The sequence below is a fragment of the Prionailurus bengalensis genome, chromosome B1 (genome assembly GCF_016509475.1).
Source record: "Prionailurus bengalensis isolate Pbe53 chromosome B1, Fcat_Pben_1.1_paternal_pri, whole genome shotgun sequence".
NCBI classification, from domain to species: domain Eukaryota; kingdom Metazoa; phylum Chordata; class Mammalia; order Carnivora; family Felidae; genus Prionailurus; species Prionailurus bengalensis.
Genome location: NC_057344.1, coordinates 61644953 through 61670928, shown reverse-complemented (window position 1 = coordinate 61670928; position 25976 = coordinate 61644953). Strand labels below are relative to the sequence as shown.

Here is a 25976-nt window from a genome sequence, read left to right as displayed (position 1 = left end):
TCCTTTTCAAGTGTTCTTAATAGCCTCCAATGAAAAGAATGAGACATGGATATTGAATACCAAGGTAGGATTTACTTTGTACCTGAAGCGAGTTTCAGAGGAAAACGTATTCAGTTACGTCAACAGGGAGTGGGTATGAGGAAGACAGATATGGAAGTAGTTCAGTTGAAAGAAAACTATAATTAGCTCTTAATTACATGCGGGTCGATTAACTTACTCAAGGTCATGTTAAACATCCTTATTTGGACTATGCTAGAAGGAGTGGATTGGGATTATGGGGGGGGGGGGGAATCCAGAAGGAACCATGCTCTGACGCTGGCCATAGGCTGGTGTAAAGCAACAGAGGTGAGGCTTCAAGAACAGGGCTCCTGGGAGGCAGCTTTATACTCCTTCTTCCACCAGTTGTTGTCTTCATGCACATTGCCTAATGTCAGAGCACTAGCTTACCATTAATTTGCAAATCAATTTACTTTTGAGTAATAAAATGACTAGTTGTGTTATTAAAAGTGATATGATAACATAGGTTTTCATTTTTTAAATGTTTATTTTTGAGACAGAGAGAGAGAGACAGAGGGGGAGAGAGAGAGAGAGAGAGAGAGAGAGAGAGCGAGCACGGGAGGGGCAGAGAGAGAGGGAGGCACAGAATCCAAAGCAGACTTCAGGCTCTGAGCTGTCAGCATGATCTGTGAGATCATAATCTGAGCCAAAGATAGACACTTAACTGACTGAGCCACCCAGGCGCCCCAGTTTTCATTTTTAAATTGTCTTAAATATTACCTAATGAGTAATGACCAATATAAATAGCATAATTAAAGTTCAAAAGTTTTATAATCACTATACTGTACACCTGAAAATAATAGTACACTGTATATCAACTAACTGGAATTTAAACAAAACATTTTATCTATAATAAAATCGTTATCATGGTATACCACGTTTAAGAAAATACATAATTTAGGGGTGCCTGGGTTGCTCAGTCAGTTGAGTGTCTGACTTCAGCTCAGGTCTTGATCTAATGGTTTGTGAGTTTGAGCCCCACGTCGGGCTCTGTGCTGACAGTGCAGAGTCTGATTAGTTTCTCTGTGCTCCCCTCAACTGCCCCTTCCCCTCCTCTTTCTCTCTCAAAAACAAAAACAAAAAAATTAAGAAAATAAAATACATAATTTGTATCAAATGGACTTCATTTTAACTAATATATTTCCTGTCCATGTATCCATTATTGATTTTTTCAGAAAAAAGTACAAAAATCAATGGTCTTCATTAAGAAGCCACAATAATAATTATTAAATTATAAGATTCATATGTTTATAAAATATGTGATAAATGTTGATGATAATGCTCTTTAAAATAATCTTTCACTTAAAGGAATATGTATTCCCTACATATCCTTCCTCATCTAAAGTTATAAAGAACTGAAACAAGGAGCTATAGAGATATTTTTGAAGGCATAAACAGTACCTCAAACATGTAAGTAATATTGTGTGAATTACAACAAATAATCTGCAAAAGGTCAAATATTATATAATAACACATACGGAGTTAAATGTATTTATTTTATTATTATACATCAAACCAATAAAAATAAAGATTTAAGGACTCTAGACCTAATCAAAAGAAAGTTTAATTAATTAAACTATTCTGTAGGAAAATTTTCTTACAAACACACACAGTATATATATATCTATATATATATATATATGTACACATACATACATATATGTATATATATACATATATATATTTATGGTAGACCTCTTTATATATGTATATATATATATATTTCATGCACACTATGTTTTATATATATACATTTTTTTATGGTAGACCTCTTTATTTTAAACGTTTCTTACTAATTGCCCAGTTTCACATCTGATCAAACTCTTTTCTCACTCACTGCTTTACCACTGACTTGCTCCAAAAGAAAAAAAGGAATGTCAAATACATTTTAGACACAGCAATTTATAAAAGACATTTCTTTAGATTTTTTATATATGGTGAACATGTAGAAAAGAAGCATCCAACTCTTACTATCAAGATAAATAGAAATCCCCGTAGAAAAATGTCGCTTGCTAAAATAATTGAGACTAAAGAAAAAAAATACTTCATTTACAATGTAATAAATGAAGTAAATGAAGTAATAAATGAAGTAAACTTCATTTTAATGCCAACATTTATTGCAAAACATTTTAATACAGAAAACAAATGTAAAACTATAAATAAATGTTTATCACTTACCTCTCTTAACGTTTCTGCTTGTACTTGTGGACTTATCTGAAGGACATGGGCAACGTCCTTCACATTTGACTGAGATCTGTTTTCCTAAGACACATGCCTGATATTCTAGTTTGCACTGCATACAAAGAGAAAAGAAAATAGTTATTTAGATACATTTAGTTAAATCAATACAAAGTCACATGCTATTTGATTCTATTACACATGCTATGGAAAAAGGAAAATGAATAGCATGGAATGAAGAACATTACACCTGACTTCAAATCTATAAGTTCTAATTTCTAACCGTGGTATCTGGAGCTAATTTCTTAAATGTTATGAACTTCGATTTTTTTCATATGAGTAATTGGGATAATAGCATGGAATCTACTGAGTTTAAAAAATCAAATAGGTAGTTTTCTTAGAACAACAGTTACCATGAACTGAGCTCTCAGTAAATGTAACACAAGCTGAATGAAATTAAACTCAAACAATCAAAATTATTATGGCACATGAAGTTCTGAGGGTTTTTTTGGGTTTGTTTTGTTTCATTTTTACTTTAGTTTAGCTTAGTTTTGTTTTATTTTTCTTTGTAAACATTACTCTTTGTAAGATTTTAAGCCTAAGTACCTTAAGTCATTCTTAATATTTCATAACTGCATAATTTGACATGATTTAAAAAATTGTAAGCCTACTCCATCTTTTAAGAGGCAATAATTACTTTCCTACTTTAAAAGAAATAGATCTTGCTAATTCTGAAGTAATGTGATTTCTTTAGTGGCTACGTCCATAATTTACTCAGTGCAAATTATTTTAAAATTAAATAGGGCAGACTTTCTGGCTCCAATCGACAAATGTACCAGTGACTAATTTAATTCAGCTTCAGCTGATACGAAGAAGAACTGAATACACCCAATGACTAATCAGATTACTCATATCTGTACAACATTTTTTTTTTGGTCAAATAACTCTCTACTGGACAGGCGAAATTCAAAACTAGACTTTCAACAAATGAGTAAAAATTATTACACTTGGAATTTATTTGTAGTGGCTTAGTGGGCCTTTTTTAGAGGAATAAACTCCTTCAAAGAAATTATTTTTTATTGTTCAATGTTTCAGTAATTTAAGGAAATGATTTTGACTTATAAAATCTCAATGGATTTTAAATATAATTAAAATGCCCAACAGCTAATCAAAAGTAGAAAAAAGTAAAAATTATGAGCACTTTAATGAAAGCCAGATAAGTTATATAAAACTTTGAGACTTCAAATTAATATATATATATATATATATATATATATTACTGTAACTTCTTTTAACATTATATTTCAGAATTCGGAATCTGGTCATCTGAAAATTCTGACTTATGGCACAATTTAAGAAAAGTTCAAGAACAATTGTAAATGTGAGCAGACAAAGCCAAAAGTCAATATTAATTATAGCTAATATTGAATTTTAAAATATGAAAATGTTAGCTCCCTTCAAAGATGTGTTACACCATACCCCTTTACATTCTAAATGTGGTTTATTTTAAAAGTGCTTTTTTTATTTGAAGAAAATGAAAGCCAGAAAAATAAGTGAATGAACAACAGAAATACATGAGTTGTTAGTTTAAAAAGGTTTTACCTCTTAGATAACTTTCTTTGACATAACACAAACTTCAAAGCTGTCTAAAATTTGCATATGATGAAATTATAGTTTTGAAAAGGAATTACTTTATAAATAAAACAATTTCTTCTTCAGAATGATTTTACCAAACTTTTTTTTTCTGTATGCATTTCTGCAAAGACCAACAGAATCAGAAAGACAGCAAATCCACCCATGTTTATAGTTATAAGAATCTAGCTTCCTGGGGCGCCTGGGTGGCTCAGTGGGTTAAGCCGCCGACTTTGGCGCGGGTCATGATTACTCGGTCTGTGAGTTCGAGCCCCGCGTTGGGCTCTGTGCTGACAGCTCAGAGCCTGGAGCCTGTTTCAGATTCTGTGTCTCCCTCTCTCTGACCCTCCCCCGTTCGTGCTCTGTCTCTCTCTGTCTCAAAAATAAATAAACGTTAAAAAAAAAAAAAAAAAGAATCTAGCTTCCTGTAATTAGAAAGCCATTTAGTTTTATTTCCTTATGGATTGATTTTGAAATAAAAATATCTTCATAAAGAATTTTATTCAAAGAATATTAGGACATTAAAAGCACTATTTTAAAATATTTTTTTAGCTACATCTACTGATTGGATTTCTAATTAATGACATTCAATTTACTTAATTATCACAAAGCTGAAATATTTATAAAGGTATAAGTGAACTGAAATATCACATAAAGGGCATGCTCATTAGTTTATAATTACCAAAAAATGGAAATTCTGTAGAGAAAGACATGATTAATGCATTCCTGATTATCTAAGACCCTGAGCATTAAGAATTCTTAAGTTAGGAGTTACTGTGAAAAGCAAGCCTGCAAAATGATTTTTCCATGGTCAAAGTTGCCATTTGTCAGGGAAAGTAAGTTAAAATCATTTGCTGAATTATATATCAAAGGAGAAAATTTAATTTTACTATAGGAGAGATCTAGTCTGCTCATAGAAAAGACCCCAACCATCAGGGTAGTAAACACTGAGACAGGTTATTATTACAGTTTTTAAGATAATGCAATCACTGTGAGCTTGTTGGATGGCTTAAATCGGAGGTTTTCAGTTGGAGTGGTTTTGCCCCAGGGGACAGCTTGAAATGGTTTTTGGGAAAACCGCTAAAATTATGTGGGAGGGATTACCGTTGGCATTTACTAGTCAGAAGCCAGAAAGACTGCTAAAGATCTTGCAGGGCACAGATAAGCCCCCCAAAATAAAGCATTATATGACCTCAAATGTCAATAATGCCCCGATTTAAGCACTAGTCAATCAAAAGACAATGAATAAGTAACTAAACTTAAGATTCCTTCCATATTTCATTAGTATTTTCTTTTTGGTCATTCATTAAAGTAATGCATGTAAGATAAAAAGCAATGGTATAAACTACAGGGTTCAAGTGCTGAAATTATCCAGGAATTTAAATTTAAAGTTAAATTTAAATTTAAAATTAAACTTAAAATTAAATTTAAAATACACATCAGCTAACACAACAAAATGCATAGTTTATAAATGACGACTTTAATTGAGGTATCGCTATGTGTCAAACACTGTATTAAGCAATTTCGAAGCATTATATTCTGAGGAATGAGGTAGGATAGATATATTTTTTTAAAATAAGTTTTTCAAGTGAAGTTTGGAGAACTTTATGCAACTGATCAAAAATGCATGGCTAAAATAGGATTTGAGCCTACTTTATAGTGCTTCTCATGTAGAACAAGTATATAATTAGCAGTAGGTAAAAATAGCAACAATGTTCTATTTCTTATTGTGGTGATAAAAATTTTGATACAAGTGAAAAAACAAATTGGAAATTTGGAATATCATGAATCACTTTTTTTAGTATTTGCTTTAATCTACCTTGGACCGGCTAATATATTACATTCCACACCTTTAATACATTAGGCAACGAATATCATGTCTAAGAGCTCTCATGAATAGAATTCCTCATAGGCAGCTATAGCTAACCCCTCTGCAAGTAAATGTCCTCCGCTTGAGGTTCTCTGATTCCCACTCTGGTGTTTCACATGCAAAGACAACCAGAGAAAGAAAAAAAGACTTGATTTAGATTTGAATCCATTCATTCATTGGGATTTACCAATTACCCACACACATTATTACTGTAGCATAAATGACAAGCAGGGAGCTAAGCATAGCAAAAATCTGTGGCAACCCTATGCACTGAAGTGGACACTACACCATTGTTTTCTGTTTGTCACTCTACTTTTCCTTCAGAAATAACACCTCACTTATTGTGAGTAAACTTCTTTTCTCACCAGAAACCTTATTTGGGGAAACTGATTTTTACATACAAATGTTATAGCATACCTCCCTCAGCACAAGGTGAGAGTCCTATGACATGAGGTGGTTAAAGTCTTCCCATATGCTTGTTCAGATCTGTCCCTTTACAGGGATAACACTAGAGATGTGAGCACAGATGCTATTTAAGCAAAATCAAAATGAGAAAAGGACCAACAGGATCCTAAGAATGTTAAAGTCTTAACTTAAGCAATCTTTAAGGCTGAATGATATGCAAGCCAATTTCCCTTTAGTCCTTACACCTCATGCTGTTTCTATCAGACGTCTAGAAGTTGGGTATTATAAAGACTAGTTGCATTTAAGCTGAGATGAGATGACATGGGGATAGCAAAGGAGCTTTAACCCAGGTTAATAAATTTACAATCCCTGTCATGTAATCATGGGCCAGTTAAGATACTGCACAGTTGGCAACTAGACTATCTGACTAAGAGCTGCCGAGAAAAAATAAAACAATAGTACATTTAATCCTTATTTTACTGAACATATCCTCTTAGATGTAGTATACTCTTTGAACTAATATATCTCTAATTATTATTATGATATCTTTCTTCCAAAATTAAACAAAAATTCCCCAAGGAAATTTGTCATTTGGCACAAACCTTACAATACGTTGTAGTGCAACCTGAGAACATGCCAAGGAGAAAACCACTTGACACATAAACTATGGACTCAGAACTGAGGAAATACTGTTTTGGGGATGGTTTCTCCTTGAAGAGTATCAGAGTGTGTTCACAGGTGTACAGGGGGTTGTCTTAAAATCAACCTAATTCAATGTAGCCCTAGAAGGTCAGGATTGTTTACTCCCTCACTTCGGTTGAGATTGTGAATATATACATATAAAAAATCTGTTTTTCGTATCACTAAATTATTTAATTGAGTTATAAGATCATATATTATCAAGCGTCTCTTATTTTGAGATCTGTGTGCACAATGTAGCATTCAGCTATGCATTTTTATCATTGTAAGGCCATCGTTGTAAACAGATATCTCAGAATTCAAAATCTGGTAATAATTTTAAAAATTTAAGTATCAACAATATAGTGTGTTTATTTTATAATTATTTCCTTCTCACAGGTTTTATTAAATTCTGTCATCAAACTAAGATTATTATTTAAATTATTCCAGACAAATGTTGCTTTCAATATCAGCAGTAGTTTCATTGAAAATAAAACCTATTAAAAACCATGTTGTTTGATGACTGATATATACATAAAAGTAATGAAATCATTTGTAACTTACTATTGATTTCTATTTTCATTATTTATGTTAGTATATCATATGCACTTTGACAGACACCAACTCAGGCTCTTCCAGAAGGGTATGGAGTGGTTAAAAATAATTAAGAAATGGGGCGCCTGGGTGGCACAGTCGGTTAAGCGTCCGACTTCAGCCAGGTCACGATCTCGCGGTCCGGGAGTTCGAGCCCCGCGTCGGGCTCTGGGCTGATGGCTCGGAGCCTGGGGCCTGTTTCCGATTCTGTGTCTCCCTCTCTCTCTGCCCCTCCCCCGTTCATGCTCTGTCTCTCTCTGTCCCAAAAATAAATTAAAAAGTTGAAAAAAATAAAAAAAATAATTAAGAAATGGATGAAAATAGAAGACCATGATGCTATGTACTCCCCCAAATTAGGAGGATATAAGAGAAGAAATTACATTAACAGATATAAATGGGAGTATTTTTTTTTTAAAGAATGTCAATAAGTACCAAGGGATGCATTTTAAAAGAACACAGGAGGAGATGAAGGATTCAGAGCAGAAAATTAAATTTAGCTAACAAGAGAAAATATTCTGAAGACCTGAAAATTTTGATGACTTTAATAGTTACACAAACATAAAAATACTAAATTGCGGTAGTTTGGGCATACATTTCAATGTCTATGGGGCTTACGCACTTAAATTTTTATTTTAACCATTTCAATGACATGAAACTTGAGGATGTTTTTTTGTTTATTATGCTTAAGAAATACCAAGAACCTATTTTAATATATTCTTATAACTATTCTTATAACTAAGATATAGGCTTAATGGTCTATAGCATCTAAACAGTTTTATGCACTGGTAGCAGTGATATACTTTGGCATGTGCTAAAAGGGAAAGATAGGGAAGAGCTGGTGCAATGAGTTTCGATACAAAGATACAAACACACAAAGCTTAGTTTTTCCACCATGTAATAATTCCTCTTGAGTAAACCTGAGGGCGTAACCTGAGAAGACACTACCTCCAGAGGGCCCTCTGTTGACTCACTACAGGAATACAGGTACATCTAAGACTACTACAGCTCATCATACGCTTTTGGAGAGGAAGAATCCTGGCAAAGCCAACTATGGAAAAGAAGATGGACCTGCTAACTGGGGTGGCCAAAACGTTATGAGGGATCAGTTTGTGTAGGAAAGGTGCATATAAAAAGGAAAACCGACAAGGATAAGAGGAGACAGAGATGGTGGAATTGTGGTAGCAAACTAGTTAACCTTTCAGAAGTTAATAATTTATTAAGTATTATAAATAAACAAGTATCCTTCTAGGATACACACAATACAAATACATCTATAACCAATTCCAAATGTGTCTATATATTTTTTAACTGATACAAAAACTCAACATGCATTCATACTGATATCTCCAATTCCAATCCAACATCTCAAGATTCTGTCCAGCCTCCCCTTTTCCATGTTTGTAAGTACTCTCTCCAACAATAAAAAAACATGGATTTACTTATACGATCGCTCTATTTTCTTAATTGCCCAACAGAACCCATCTAGCAACCTTGCTGGCCATCTCTTCAGCATAGAAATTCCAGGAATATTCCCCACTAACTACGCCATGTTCTTAGGCACAAGTACCCACACCGCCATACTGTATTACAAGGCTCAACCATTCTCCATTCACCACTATGCAGGGGATTCACTGACTTACTCTGAGCCAAGGTGGGGAGGGAAGGAACCTAATTCTTTTCTCTCTCTCCTTATAGCTCCATTAATTATTAGGAGAGGAGAGCTGAAACCTCACAATGTGCAAGTGACATTTGACAATGTCTCCCTGTAGAAATTGCGTTATATACCTTGAAACCATTTTTATTATATACCTACAAGATTAGATTTCTTCTATTAGATTTTCTAGGTGAATTAACATGTTAATCATTTTGTAGTAATCCTTTTCATCTGTTACGACTTTTATCGGGAAATCTAGTTTTTCGGACATTGTAGAGCTATCTTATTATTTTGTAGTATTGGAGAACACGTCCCTATAGATCTCTTGTGTTTCCCTACATCTTAGGAGCAGAGGCACTGATAGCCTTTTGTTTTGTATTATCTATTCAATTTTATTATATAGTAATATCTATGCAAGACTGTGATAATTCTGCCTCCTATCTGGAAGGGCAGATTTGTTTGCTTCCCAGTAAAATAAAAATAATGTCTCACCACAAGGCAAAGTTTGAGCAGGCTTCTTTACAGCCCATTTTGAAATATCCAGATTTCCTTAGCTGTGACACAAACCCAGTGTGTGTTACTCTGCATTGTGCCCGTGGGACTCATGGGAGAAGGAGAATTGACACAAATATAAACACTATGCTCCTTGTGTCATAAGTAATAAATTACTTTGTCTCTGACCCAGGAGTCTTAGGTCTTCTGCTAGCATGTATAAACCCTGGCATCTATCTGCAACTAGGGTAAACATCTCAGACCTTTCGTAGTTGTTTTGGTAATGAGGATGGGATGCTCACAGAGGTATAGTTTTCTGGAAATGAAAGGATACTAAGCTCCATGGACCAGATTAGAAGTTATGAGAAGATTGTTCAAGACCCAGTAATGAACTCTCAGAATGCTCTCACCTGAGTCATGAGCCAAAAGTAGAAAAAGGATCATCCAGTGTTCTATCTGTTATTGAAAATTTTGAGCCTGAACAGCAAGAGCTAAGGTTGGCTGAATCTATTTAAATAGTGCTCTATTGTTTACTAGCCACCAGCCAGGAGGAGGAATGTGGTGCTATCTTGACAGTAGGATCAATGGTTCTCTATTTCCAAATGAGACAGAAGGCTGTGTGCAGTCATCCAAATGTACTGAAGAACGCTGGACTAGGGAAGAGATTCAAACGTGTATGGCTAAGTTGGATGCAAGCACCGTCCATCATGCCTGATTCTGTTGGGGAAGGTGACCCTGGATTCAACTGTGGCATCTGGGCACATTTACAATATGGAAGGTAAGTCAACGTGACTTTTCTTGTGAGGATTTTTAGGACCAACTCAGTATATGTTGCGGTTGCTTCTACATCTGAACGTATAGCAGGTATTAACGTGCTATACGTTTATACTTTGCTATCTGATAAGTATCAGCGGAAAGTCTCCCTTATCAAGATATAGCCAAGAGCCAAGAGTTTTCTAGGGGGAAAACCTCCTTGCCACTGTTGACACTTTCCTATACAGATGATGCCCTACTTGTTGGAAAGTCAGAAGCTTCAGTCTCAATGACTCTGACTGTAATATTATTACACTTCCACCAGCAAGGATGGCTGAATAAACTCCTGAAAAAATTCACAAGTCTGCTTGCTAAGTGAAGTTTCTTAGGACTATTTGGGTGGATTCACAATGCTCAGTCTCACCAATAGTGAAGGAAAACTGTTATTCCTTTCGTCATCAGTGCCATAAAGCAGTCCCAGTACCTAACTGGACTTTTTGAGTCTTGAAACATGTATGTTCCTCTCCTGGACATTTTGCTTGTTCCTTTATATCAACTAAACCAACAGGCATATTTGGAAGCTGTCCAGCATGCTGTATCATACTCCCTATCTTTAGGGCTCCACAACCCTAATGGACTCTTTCAGCTACAAGTCTCTGTTGAAATTTTTTTTCAGGCGATGCTATTGCTATTCCAGTACTATCTACTGACTCTGGCCACGTCCTTTTGTCCTTTGAAACAAACATGCATCACGTGTTTGAGTTTTTGGATTATGTGTCTGACAGCTGTGAAACTTTTATCACAAAATTACTAAACAGGGTGACAGGTAAGGTATCTAATGCCTTTTACTATCCACAAGTTTCAGATATTGTAAGCATTCGCATGGTCTCTTCAAAAATCTCCTCAAAGAGGTTTCTGACTGCCTCCTTCACTTTAGTAAAACAGTTTGGTCACTGAATTTTGCTGTCTCCCAGAAAGGGAATTTAAGCCTCTCGGGTGGGTCCTTAGTAACTAACAAGATGAAAAGACGTTCTAGGTACCTATTTTCAATATTCAGGCTTTTTCTTTCCTTCTCCTAATGGCAAAGTCAGGCTGGCTTGGTTGCCGTATCCTGCAGGTGACAGCCTGTTCAAAGGGAATCGTGGGAATTCAGGCTTATTTCTGATTCAGCCACTTGGATTATCTTGTTGGATTAACATGGTCCTGGATCACACTGCTCACTTAAGTCCCCTGACAGTAGTCCATGAAGCTAAAAGTTGCAAACAAAAATGCTTCTCTCTAACTTCTATTCCCCTTGTCCCTCCTAAGGTGGACTCTTGTAGATGAAATGTTCATGTGTAGTGTTTAGGAGCTGATAAGAAGAAAGGGGAAATTTTAATTTTTATATCGGGGCACGCTAACTTTGTCTTTATAGAGTGAGAGCAACAACCTCAGTGCCTAGGGAGGGGACCCTTAGACTCTGGGAGAAATGGGAGAGGGTGAGACTTTAATGGTCTTTTGTCTTTCAGAGCCACCCTTATTTCTTTCCTCCTCAAGGAAAGTGCCCTCGTAGGGCTTTCCCAAAGTGTCGCAAGTGCCTTAAATTTAACTGCTGGATTTTCCTTTCCCTCGATATGTTTTTCTCTATTCTGCTTAATCTAACTGAGAAGTCTATCAGAAAGAGAAAGGGATGGCACCAGATCCTGAACCTCTCATGCAAGGCACCTGCCAATACCGCCAGGAGTCTTTCCCATCTCCATTCTCCACCATTCAGTGAGATGGCTGAATGCCATTCAGTTGGTTGCTTCAAAAATTGGACAGATTGAAGAGACTGCTTTCAAGCATCACTCCAAAAATAAGGAGTAGAATCAATTATGCTAATTCAACTGGAAAATCAAAGATCTTCTAGTGGGCTGGAAGGTCACATTTGATGCACTGTCAATCTGTGTCCACAGAAAAATGTAGTTGTGACTTGCAGGTCACACCCGTTTTAACATTATTTTGTTTCTACAACACTATGTGTACTGTTGGAATTATTATCTTGTATGGAAAACAGGCATTCATTTGCCTCCATATAGAAAACGTGATGATTTGCACCTCAGCGGTGGTCTAAGAGAACTTCACCTGCTTTAGGAAGCACCACCAGTGGATCATGTGGCTCTCAGAAAACTGAGATCTCTCCTAAATGAATCACACTTGGCTATTCAGTTCCAGGTGGCATACCAGACTCATTTTTTTATGAGCACCTTGACAGGAATTTCTCCCTACAACATGAGGTACCCAATTAGAAAAGTTGATACAAATTTGTCACTGATCTTAGGTGAAGTGATCAATGATACCACATTGTTCCTAGCAGGCATTTGTTCAGGTGATTGGGTCATGACCTCGGAGTGGGAAAGGGAGACACTGTTGAGGTCAATATTGGGTTTTTCCCCCTTTTTTTTAAATGTTTATTCATTTTGAGAGACACAGAGACAGAGCTTGAAGAGAAAGAAGACCCAGAATCTGTAGCAAGCTCCAGGCTCTGAGATGACAGTAGGGAGCCTGACGTGGGGCTTGAACCCATGTACCATGAGATTATGACCTGAGACGAAGTAGAATGCTTAACTGACTGAGCCACCCAGGCACTCTGAGTCGAGGTCACCATTGTATGCAGGTTGCTCTCATTCTTCTGCTTGGAGCTTCCTTGCAATTAGCCTTAATTAAATGCTGCATGAGACAAACTAGTTGGAAAGGTTGATGGAGTGGTGTACTTACAGAAAAATTCTCTGGAAGTCAAAAGATGTGGAAATGAAAGACGGGATATTGTTTGGAGGTAGGGCGCCATGGGTTACTCGTATTTCTGTGCATCTTGCAATCAGAGGCATTGGGTGTTTGTGCTGTACAATCTTTTCAAAGATTTTTGTGTAGCAAATTTGGATGATATTTTCTCCTGAAGTACTTATTTTGAATTTTCTTTAATTTTCTTTCAATATTTAAATTGTGTATTTCCACTATTTTCTGAATCTCATTAATCCTGTTGAGATAATTTATGTTGGTCTAATGACATAATATTTAATTTTTTATTTCACTAGATTTTATTTTGATACTCTGTTATTTTACTACAATGTGTCTATGTTTAAATTTCTTATTTATTTTAGTTGGTACACATTATACTTCCTGTATTGTGGATTCATGCCTTTCAACATTTTGGGAAATTTTTCCATTTCTCTTATTATTTTTTTCACCTTATTATTCTTGGCTTCTCCTTCCATATTTCAGAATATTTGTGTATACCTTTTCATTCTACTTTATATTCTTTATTTACCTTTTGGGATCATTTTTATGAAGCATTTTCTGAAATATGTGTGCTGTTTTTCTGAAAGGCACAGTTTGCTTTTGTTTAATTGGCTTCCTTCAGGTGCAACAGTGTATTCAGTCCATTGCCAGTTCACATAACAAGACTAATTTCCTTGGTAGACAGAATTTAGGGTGGAGGGAAATTAAAGAGCATTACAACACATAGTGATTATACAGAGATGGTGAGAAAATACATATCTTGCTTATACAGTCACTGAAATGGGTAAGGCAGTCACATACCAGTGGATCAAAATCTTTTAGATTTAGATTTTATTAATGATCAGTATTTCACAGGCAAATGTGTGGAACATAGTTTTGCCAATTTTTCAACTTCCTAAGGAGTTACAAATAAATAAATTTTAAAAATTAAAAAAAACACACCCTATAATACAAGTTGAGTTTTGTGAAAGGCTAACACATGGTCACTAACACAAAAGTAAAAAGGTTAAAATCTCAAAAATACATCAACATATAAATTTAGAAATTGGTCATAACTTTGTCTTAAACTCATTGAATGGTAGCTACCAATATGTACAACTCAAGAGTCTTGAACGAGCCAAGAAAGTAAGCCTATGTCTCTGTTAAGGTTAAAGAAAGAGAGTTCTATATAACATAATCCATAATGAAATCTCTTGGAGAAGATGGGGCAGGTATATGGATACACACGAGAGCTTTAACCCTCAAAAATACAGTGTGCTCACTTAGTTTCAAAAAGCCACCTTTCAAAGCTGATTATGGTACTAAGGTGTTTTAAATTAGAAAATAAAGATGCAGTTAAGTTTCTTCATATAATACAAGTTGAAGAAAAATGATTTAGTCAGTGAAACAATTTAGAAGCAAGGCCAAAATATCCATTGTCACGCCAATAACATATTGTTCATTATTTATAATTGAACAGATGGAAGAATTGCCCAAATATTTAACAATGGAAGCAATTAGTCTGATGTAACAATCCTTTTATAGACATGGCACTTAGTTTTCAAGTTTAAACTTAATTTTCTTAATTTTCCTTTTTCTTTTTGGAAAACAAAAATCATTCATCACTCTAAATTATTTCCCTTAACTTTATGTGTGCATTTAAATACACTAAAACTTATTAGCATATTATAAAACACTAAATAATCAACAATTAGAATATAGAATATAGGATATTATGAGAAGAAATAAATCAGGAATTGAAGAGCAAAGTAGTTAGAATTTATTTTTGCTCAATATTTTCCTAGAAAATATTTAAGCAGTATGAAAATTCAGTGATTATTTTTACTTGTTCAAGTTCAACTGATTAAAAAATTATACTTCGCCTTTACTTGGTAATGATATTTAACCCAAACATGCAATATTTACAGAAAAGATATATATTAATTAGTTTCTCCTAAATAATTTTTGGCTGACAAGAAAACATTACATTGGAAATTCACCCTCAATTGATGCCCAGGGCAATAACTGATATCTATACCATGCTAAACACTTAACACTAATAAATGACTCCAAACTTTCTCATTTCTGTCAACTGAGTTTTATGCTTACCACCACCTCACTTTTGTTTCTAAAATATGTTCAAATAAATTAATATCACAATTATATAAGTTAATTAAATATGATTTAATATATTTAAATATCAGTGCAGAAATGAGGGTTGGCTTTCTAGGAAACCCAAGTGGAGTGTCTCAGATTCAATGAAGGTGAATATTTTTTAGAAAGTTCATATCGAAATAAATAGGTATGAAATAATTCCAAAGGCTGGGAATTGAGTCTCATAAAAATTAAATAATATTCTATCTATTAATCTGTCTTTTAGATTCTTGCTCCATTTTTTATTTATTAATTTTGAGAGAGAGAGAGAGAGAGAGAGAGAGAGAGAGAGACAGCATGAGTGGGGGAGAGGCAGAGAGAGTGGAGAGAGAGAGAATCCCAAACAGGCTCCGTGCTGTCAGAGCAGAGCCCAATGTGGGCCTGGAACCCAGGAAGCCGTGAGATCATGACCTGAGACAAAACCAGAGCTGGACGCTCAACTGACTGAGCCACCCAGGTGCCCAAAGATTCTTGTTCTATTTTTTTTTTAATTTTTTTAAATGTTTATTTGTTTTTTGAGAGAAAGAAAGTGCATGAGCAGGGGAGGGGCAGAGAACAGAAGACACAGATCTGAAGCAGGCTCCAGGCTCTGAGCTGTCAGCACAGAGCCCGACACTGGGCTCAAACTCCCTAACTGTGAGATCATGACCTGAGCCGAAGTCAGACGCTCAACCTAATGAGCCACCCAGGTGCCCAAATTCTTGCTCTTTTTTAAGTAAAAATTTAAGAATTCACTTTTTTCCCAACAACTGAATACAAGAGTTTGCATTTTGTTCCTCAATATATGCTGAGGGGGTCGGAAAAGGGACTATTGGAAACCAAATCAATGGACAAGGGACAAGAAAGTTTTTCTGACATTTAGAGCTCCCCACAAATACAGACATTTATCTCACCGAACACATCTTATTAGGCACCTGGGCGTTGTGTGTAGAAGCCTGTACTATATGTCCTATTGAGTTCCTTTGAAACCTGAAATTTTATGGTAAAGTTTAGTCGTATTATTTCCTTCAATGTTCAGCGATTTCATAAGAGCTTATCCCAGTCAATGATTCTGTTAATATGACGCAGTTGTAATCGTGATCGAGCTGACATACCTAAGCCAAAAGTAAAACCTAGCTTATGTTGAAAAGCAGTTCAAGTAGAAACAGTGCACATGTATTTCTGAATTTTGATCTTCCAACATAAAATTAGTTCAGACAAAGTATTCAGAGGAAGGTACACAGGACAATTACATTCTAAATACTAACAGATATAACACATCCAAATGATGAAGTGTCAAGAAATATGTTATCTTTCAAAATGTACATAAAGCTACTAGAATTAATAACTGTTACAAAGATAAAGTAATAGAATACTTCAAATACGGAAAAAATAAGGAAAAAGAAGACATAATAGTAGAATGTTGAAACAAAATGGGATTTTCTCAAATTGCAGTAAAAAAGCAAATGGTTCCCCACTAATGCTATTGTTGTTCCAGTTTATTAAAAAATAAAAATTCAAAAACAATAATTTGAAAGGATGCAAGCAATGGTTCTCAACTATGCCTACACTTAAAAATCCCCTGAGGGGCTTTTCAAATTCAGATTCACAGGATCCCATCCCAAACCAATTTAAAAGCATGTCTGTAGCAAGAGTTGGGAGCTCCAGTATATAATGGTTAAGTATTCTACTTGTCTTACCTCAAAACACACACATACACACACACCCAATTTCTTATAAATATCTAAGGAATTCACCATTACTAAGTTCCATTGCAAAGCACTGTATGACTAAATATGAAAAAAAAAAAAAAAGAGTTCAAAACCATTCAGTGTGTTGTCCCCAGGGCGTGCTAAGTTCTAAAACATTAATATTATTTATTGACTTCTACTTAGCAAATGCAGTATCCATTTTATACAGATCAGTTACAAATATATCCATGGTGTATTATAGATGCTTTATGGGAGAACAATTCCTAGTTCTTACTGAAATGATACAATCAAAATAGACTTTGCCTCAAAAAAAGAAACAAAGACCTTTATTTTTTGTGTCAATTTCAGGAATGGTTACCTCTCAAATAACCTTGAACAGACTTATATTTTGATTTTTCTGGCATTGCTGAATTTAAAAGAATTCAGAAAACATTTGTTCTTTTAAAATGAAAGTTTAACTAAGCATATATAAAAAGTGTCAATCACTCATCTTAACAGAAAAAAATCAGGTATTACAAAAATGCTTCTTATAAAAATCACAAAAGTCCCAATATTATTTCAAGCAAATCAATTTTTTTCATAATTGTTCATCTGTTCCTTTGTATTTTTGTGTATACATTTTCAAAATACTCTGCTGAGGATTTCTAGACAAGCTGACAAGTTCAGAACTTGAATTCTAATAAAATAATTATTCCAAATTGGTCACACTGTCTAATGAGATACACTTTCTAAAATTATATCCTAGTTTGACTGAAGTTTTCCTTTGGACACCTTGTCATAACCTCTTTCCCACCCTATCCCCCAACTTGCACCTATTATACTTTGTAATGCCCTCACCTCCAATTAAGTTGTACAGTGGAAACATGATTTGTAATTTCCTGTCCATAAATTGAGCTGAAGTTAATGAGGAAGCATTGTGGGTCCAAAATAGAATCTGAAGGAATATTATTTGTAGTCGTAAAACAAACAGTCATATGCAAGGGAACCAAAATATAGAAAGGTCATAAGAAGACCAGCAAAGCAGCACTGGGCTTTCATCCTCAGGGTCCCACATCCTGAGCTGATAGTACCTGGCTTCTTGTCAGTATTATTATTATTTTTTAATTTAAATCCAATCTAGTTAACATACAGTGTAGTAATGGTTTCAGGAGTAGAATTTAGCAATTCATCACTTACATATAACACCCATTGCTGGTCCCAACAAATGCCCTCCTTAATGCCCATCATCCATTTAGCCCATCCCCCCATCCAACACCCCTCCAGCAACCCTCAGTTTGTTTTCTGCATTTAAGAGTGTCTTATAGTTTGCCTCCCTCTCTGTATTTATCTTGTTTTTCCTTCCCTTCCCCTATGTTCATGTTTTGTTTTTTAAGTTTCATATATGAGTGAAATCATATGACATTTATCTTTGTCTAACTTACTTCACTTAGCATAATACCCTCTAGTTCATCCACGTGTTGCAAATTGCAAAATTTCATTATTTTTGATCAGTGAGTAATATTCCATTACACACACACACACACACACACACACACACACACACACATCTTCTTTATCCATTCATCCATTGATGGACATTTGGGCTCTTTCCATAATTTGGCTATTGTGAATAGTGCTGCTATAAACATTGGGGTGCATGTGCCCCTTCAAATCAGTGCCTTTGTATCCTTTGGATAACTACCTTCTTATGCAATTGCTGGGTCAAAGGGGAGCTGTATTTTTAATTTTTTGAGGAACCTCCATACTGTTCTCGAGAGTGGCTGCACCAGTGTGAATTCCCATCAGCAGTGTAAAACTTTATGAAAGAAATTGAAGAAGACACAAAAAAAATGGAAAAACATTCAATGTTCATGGATTAGAAGAACAAATATTATTAAAATGTCAATACTACCCAAAGCAATTTACATATCCAATGCAATCCTTATCAAAATAACACCAGTATTATTCACAAAGCTATAGCAAGCAATTCCAAAATTTATACAGAACTAGAAAAGACCCTGAATAGCCAAAGCAATGTTGAAGAGAAACCAAAGCTGGAGGCATCACAATTCTGGACTTTAAGCTGTATTCCAAAGCTGTAATCATCAAAACAGCGATGGCACAAAAACAGATATATATATTAATGGAACAGAACAGAAAACCCAGAAGTGGACAAAATGTATGACTAACTAATCTTTTACAACCAGGAAAGAATATATAATGGAAAAAAGACAGTTTCTTCAGCAAATGGTGTTGGGAAATCTGTACATGCAGAAGAATGAACCTGGACCACAATCTTACACTCTACACAAAAATAAATTCAAAATGGATGAAAGATCTAAACGTAAGACAGAAAGCCATCAAAATCCTAGAGGAGAAAACAGGTAACAATCTCTTTGACCTCAGCCACGTGTTCTTACTAGACATGTTTCCAGTGGCAAGGGAAGCAAAAGCAAAAATGAACTATTGGGACCTCATCAAGATAAAAACAAAAAACAAAAAACAAAAAAAACAACTTCTGCACAGTTAAGGAAATAATCAACAAAACTAATAGCCAACTGATGGAATGGAAGAAGATATTTGCAAATGACATATCAGATAAAAGGTTCAAAATCTGCAAGGAATTTATCAAACTCAACACCCCAAAAACCAGTGAAGAAATGGGCAAAAGACATGAACAGTCACTTTTCCGAAGAAGACATCCAGATGGTTAACAGACACATGAAAAAATCACCCATCAGCAGGGAACCACAAAGCAAAACCACAATGAGATACCACCTCACGCCTGGAAGAATGACTAAAATTAACAACTCAGGGGCTCCTGGGTGGCTCAGTTGGTTAAGCATCTATCTTCAGCTCAGGTCATGATCGTGTGGTCCATGAGTTCTAGAGCTATGTTGGGCTGTGTGCTGATGGCTCAGAGCCTGGGGCCTGCTTCAGATTTTGTATCTCCCTCTCTCTCTCTCTGCTCTTCCCCACTCATTCTATGCCTCTGCTTCTCTCAAAAATAAATAAACAGTAAAATAAAAAACTCAGGTAACAATAGAATATTGGTGAGGATGCAGAGAAATGACCAGTGTTTAACATATCAGAAATACTTAGCTGATGGATTAGAAACCTCAAACAAGAGGCTTCATGGTCCATACTAAACCTAGAATTTGGAGAACATAATTAATGTGAGTTCCAATGCCTATGAACTACCCCAAAGCTGTTTAAGGCTCCCCTGTCAGAATTTGCTTAGTGTATTGACAAAATTGAGTGATCCAAGAGCCAAAATAAATATCCTTTGACCCCTGCACCAATCTTCTCTTTTCATCTCCTGATAAGTAGAGCTGAGAATAATAAAATTAATTTTTGAAGAAGGCATTAGCCTCTGTGGTCTTTGTTCTTGATCCAGTACCTAAACAGCTTTCGGCTTTGTCTTACAGAAAAGTAAAATTAAAAGATGAAGGCCTTATTTTGAATTTCAAATCCAATAAACTTCCAAAAATTATTATTAAGGATTATTTAATGTTAGGTCTTACTGGGATAAGATCTTCATTTAGTTTGCATTGTTTTATACAGCCAAGCCTCATTGCTCTAAGATTAGTATTGGTGGTCCATAGGCAAAAAATCACCAAGTTAAATTAGAATCAACAGAAATGAGGATGGTGATTGGGGTTTATTAAAAGCTCATATTCATTTGAATCACATTCTTTTCACTTCATCTTGTATCAACAAGACATGTATTTAGAATGATAAATATGCAAATAAATATTAAAATAATAATGCAATAGTTTAGAATTCAATGGATCACTCAGAATGGTTACAACTCAATGGATTACAATGGTTTCATTAACAATATTCATTAAGTCACTGAAAATGATTTGTAAGTTGAGGCTTCACAGGGTGCTCAGTACAAAGAACAATGGAGAAACCTCATGGCATTGGAAGCATATGTGACTTAACCTACTTATAATAGGTATATTTAATCCTGAGTGGGGATATAATTGTGTTTATCCAAAATCATCAAGCAAGTCCTCCCTTATGGTCTTGAAAGGAAGACATCATTCATGATTGTAACTTTGTGTTTTGTAAAACTAAATTATAGAACTTATCATCTACTAGGAGCATCCCTAAGACAGTCCCAAACAACTAGGTGGTGGATTAATGTTAGCACGCTCTAGGGACACCCTGGACACAAACATACTAGTTCCTCCAGCACATATATTTCTAATGTTGAGAGAGACGTAAGTTTATCCTAGCTAGATGCCAGTAGAAACTCCAATCTCTTCCTTGATTCAACTTGTTCAACCATCAATGTTCATCAAGTACAATTAAGATTAAATTTTGTTTGCCATGTAGCTCTACCCACCAATCTGAATATTATAATCTTCAGCCTTCATTGTCATTGAATAAATCAGTATAATGATTTACATTGTCAAGTAGGATTACATAATATGAGATAGATTCATTCTCCCTTGTGCTGAAAGCATGAATTTTCTTAACTTGCAAAGCTGAGATTCTGGACCATGCTAAATTCACCAAGATCAAGGTCATATTGAGATAACCAGTACCATTCTCTGTTCTCTCCTAGCATTATACACCTATAAAACTTCAGCAAATAAGCACATGGCACCTTCACCAAGATACACAGTAGTAAGCACCAAATAAGTACTATGTATGTATTTACTGACTGAATGAATACGTCTTAACACTGCAGTGCTATTATTAAGGTTAGGATTATAAACGCAAGTTTAAGTTGTGAAGACACATATATTATGATAAGGGATGGTTCATAAAGAGGTATCTACAAAACAAAATGTTCAGGTAGCCAACAATTTTTGGAGCTCCCTTAACAGTAAGCAAACTCAGATATGAATTGAGGTAAAGTTATTTTATACTTTTCATGTATCCTATTTAATGTGAATATTCATATAGTTTCTTAATGAGATATTAATGTGTTTAATTATAGGGCAAGTTTCCATGGGGAACACAATACAACATGCGACATTATTTTTTTAAAAATATTTTTTAAAAAATCTAAATTCATAAATTTACCTGGCCCCAAAGTTTCATGTAAGACCTTGTGAGCCTACATTCTCTTCTGTCACATAATCAAAGAAAACTTATCCGTATCTTATAGGTAAAGTTCTTAGAAGCTCCTATATATTTAAATAATACAGGACACCAAATCAAGAGGCAGAATAATGTAGAAGAGAGAACAGAGACACTGAATCAGAGATGGAAACACATCTTGGTTTCAATATCAATAAATATGTGAAATTTGCCATATCTTTCTGATCTTTAGTTTTCTCATTTGTTAAAAGGGATTTGGGGGGGTTAAAAGTAATACTATAGGAAATAACAAAATAAAAGAACTAATGATAATGACAGATTGTAGCTGCTATTGTTGTTATACTCATAATAATTTTTAACATTATCATATGACATGCTTCCATTTCTGACCTCTTTCAAAGTAGCAACAAAGGAAATGTTGCTTTTCTTTTTCTTTTCTTTTTTCTTTTCTTTCCCTCTTTTTTCTTTCCTTTTCTTTCTTTCCCTTCCCTTCTCCTCCCCTCCTTTCCTTTCCTTCTCTTTACTTTCTTTTATTTTTTTTTCTTTCTTTTTTTTTAGAGCGAGTGCCAGCAGGGGAGAGGGGGGTAGACAGAGAATCTTGAGCCTCACACCTAGTGAGGTGCCGGATGCAGGGTCAATCCCACCACCCTGGGATCAAGACCTGAGCCAAAACCAAGAGTGGGACACTCAACCGACTGAACCACACAGGTGTCCCAGGATATGTTGTTGTTTTTTGTTTTTTTTTACTTGAGTGTGCAGAATGTTCACAATTTTAGTATTTCAAACTTTGAAAAGCCTGATATAGGAGAAACAAATACATATGAAATCAGATTCCAAACCGATGAGATTATTTGCACTTTTTTAAAAGATAAATAAATCATTTGGATGACCACATGGGAGAACTAGTAATTTTATTCACTTAATGATAAATACACATTACGCATTTCATAATAAATGACTATAATTGCCTTTACCTGGGAAGAGTAGGTATGACCATCTGAACCACACACTGGGTCGGTATAGACCACTGGGCACTGCTTGCAGGTGGACGATATGGGGCCCCTCCATTGTTTGTGTCCCACTCCTGCATCCTTCGCACTGTTAAAACAACAACAGCAACAATAACCACACTTAGTACGTTTTTTAAGTACATAAATTTACATTAGCATCATGTCTTTTCTCCACTGTCATTCCAGCTCCTGAAGATATATTATAATCGGTAAACTTAATATGGTACTCTTCATCATAATCTTCTATGTCATATATTAAGATTTTCCCATAATAAATAAGAAGGTATTCCTTTAAAATATTGTGCTAGTCACATGTAGACAATAGTTATGTTTCAGCATATAGAATTTGTGTGTGTAGCTTATAGTTGTGATGTGTTTTTCATAATCCCAGAAACAGAAGAGAACATTGTTTGGCCGTAAAGAACTATTCTATTAAGAACAGTAGCAGAAAAAGAACACCTAATTCACCAGGTATACCCAAAGTGCCTGAAAATAAGAGCAGCTTACTTTGAGAGAAAAAAGCAATAAAGAACTTTTCCAGCAATGACTAAAATTTAGAATGCCAAATTAGTAGGTTTAGTGAGAGCCACTCCTCTTTTTATTGTGTAGAAATACCTCAAAATAGATCCATTAGGCTTTTATCTAGAATAACTTGGGAAAACCCATTCTCTTCTGCTACCTACACATAGAATTATTTGTTTTTTTTTCTTTTTGATTAAACTACTTATTGCTCTGCCTATTTGTGTGAACAATTTACATAGAGAGGGTAAAATGCTTAAAAATAAGAAGCAAAGCAACAGGGGATGTATGCAAAAATATTTAATACTTAGAAATCTTTTAGTCAACCAGTAGTCACTCTTATTCATTAAAATTGTTTATAGAGAGAATAATTCCATGTGTCTATCATGATGACAAAAGATGTTTTACTGGAAACATTTTGCTTCCAATTGCTTTCTTGTTTTCACAAATTAAATCAAACTTACACAAACGTAATCCCAAAATACTATTCAGAAATATGATACTAGTTTCCATTATAGGGAAAGAAGTTCAAACTATGTGTTTCAAATTTGGTAAAATGTGGATGGACATTGAGAAAAGGTTTTTATCCTCTCTTCCCCCCACCCAACAACCTTGCTTCTCTCAAAATTTTTCATGAAGCTATCATAGCTCCAAACGCTTCTCTTTATTTTAATTTTGTCACTTTTTTTCCAAAAGACTGCCATAAAATTCTGCCTGGCCACAGAGTTCATCTCATAAGAGATAAAATGGGAAAATTAACCATGCTACTATTACTGATTAAATAGCTGGCATGAAATTCCCATGGGAATTAAAACAAAAGCTGAAAAACTTGGAAAATTGCTCTATACCACTTTAAGACTTATAAATTACAGAAATGGATCAGAGGGGGGGAAATATTCTATTTTCATTGTTCTTTCACATTGTGTAATCAAAATAAAGTACAAAATAATGCATGCAGATACTTTAGGAGACATTATTACCAAGCTCAGTTTCCTAATAAATAAAAATTATTTTATTAGGGGCGCCTGGGTGGTTCAGTTCCTTAGGCATCCGACTTTGGCTTAGGTCATGATCTTGTGATTCGTAAGTTTGAGCCCTGCATCAGGCTCTGTGCTGACAGCTCAGAGCCTGGAGCGTGCTTCGGATTCTGTATCTCCCTCTCTGCCACTCTACTCTCCATGCTCTGTCTCTCTCTCTCAAAAATAAATAAACATTAAAAAAAGTTTAAAAAATATTTTATTAGAAGAAGCTGTATGATTTGGGATATATGTACATATGTGAGTATACATATACTATACATAAATTATATCTTTTCAATTCACCTCATTTTCCATTCATACCACAGAGAACTTAAAAAAAACCCTAATAAACTATAGAAACTAAAAGATTGTTATACTAATGACTTGGTTTTATTAATATACATTTTATGATTCATTAGGAGATCTTTCACATTTAATTCAAAGAATAAATATATAGAGAAGTAAACTCTTTTTAAAAATTTAAAGATTTATTAGAAATTCTTGTAATGACTTCTTAATCAGTGAAATTGCAATTGACTTGTAAAATAGGTTTGGAGGTTAAAACACACACACACACACACACACACACACACACACACACTTTGGTTATCTTTATTTCCTCCAAAGCCAGCATTGCTGAACACTAAACACTTTCAAATTCCTAATGTGCATCCATAAAAAATGATATTTTTTTATTTAGACTTCATCCTGGTTAGAATTTGCTCAAGTATCATCAACATTATAAATATTATATATTGTATTGCATACACTTGCACCATGATTTTGAATAAGAGTTGATGCCAAACTCTACCATTTCCTAAGCCAGTAGAGTATTTAGTTATGCTTACTTTTATTTTTTTTTATTTTTTTTTTAATTTTTTTTTGCAACGTTTATTTATTTTTTGGGACAGAGAGAGACAGAGCATGAACGGGGGAGGGGCAGAGAGAGAGGGAGACACAGAATCGGAAACAGGCTCCAGGCTCCGAGCCATCAGCCCAGAGCCCGACACGGGGCTCGAACTCACGGACCGCGAGATCGTGACCTGGCTGAAGTCGGACGCTTAACCGACTGCGCCACCCAGGCGCCCCAGTTATGCTTACTTTTAAATAAATGCATTAGATGGCATAAGCTAACCAGAATTCATGTTTAATATATTCATACCATAACACATAGAGAAGGAGCAAGGAATCATGAAAATTTTACTATACTCACTAAATCCAAAAGAAATCCCTTAGCATTTTGTCATCATAAGACCGTCTTTATAAAATAAATTTTGTATTTAACAAAACAGTCTAGAAAATATGAGCCTAAATTTGAAATTTGAAATTCTAAATATTATAGTTTTTATGTGTTCTTAAATCATCTCAAACTGTTTGATGTGACTCACACATGAAGAATATTAATTGTTTATTTAATTTTCTGTAGAAAGACAAATTACATTTTAAAAGGCAGTATAGAACAGGGGTTTTCCAGGCATGGATTCACATTGTAATTAA

The 25976-nt window shown here is 34.8% G+C and overlaps 1 protein-coding gene across 3 annotated transcripts in view; it reads right to left on the bottom strand.

Annotated features, from left to right (window-relative positions):
• Positions 1 to 25976, bottom strand: part of SPOCK3 (SPARC (osteonectin), cwcv and kazal like domains proteoglycan 3) — a 495206-nt gene that overhangs the window by 149783 nt on the left and 319447 nt on the right. For all 3 annotated transcript variants that reach the window (XM_043565988.1, XM_043565979.1, XM_043565996.1), the window contains 2 exons: positions 22906 to 23029; positions 2236 to 2350 (listed from right to left, as the gene is read on the bottom strand). In XM_043565988.1, the coding sequence (XP_043421923.1) occupies positions 2236 to 2350; positions 22906 to 23029 (239 nt within the window). The remainder of the gene's footprint in view (positions 1 to 2235; positions 2351 to 22905; positions 23030 to 25976) is intronic.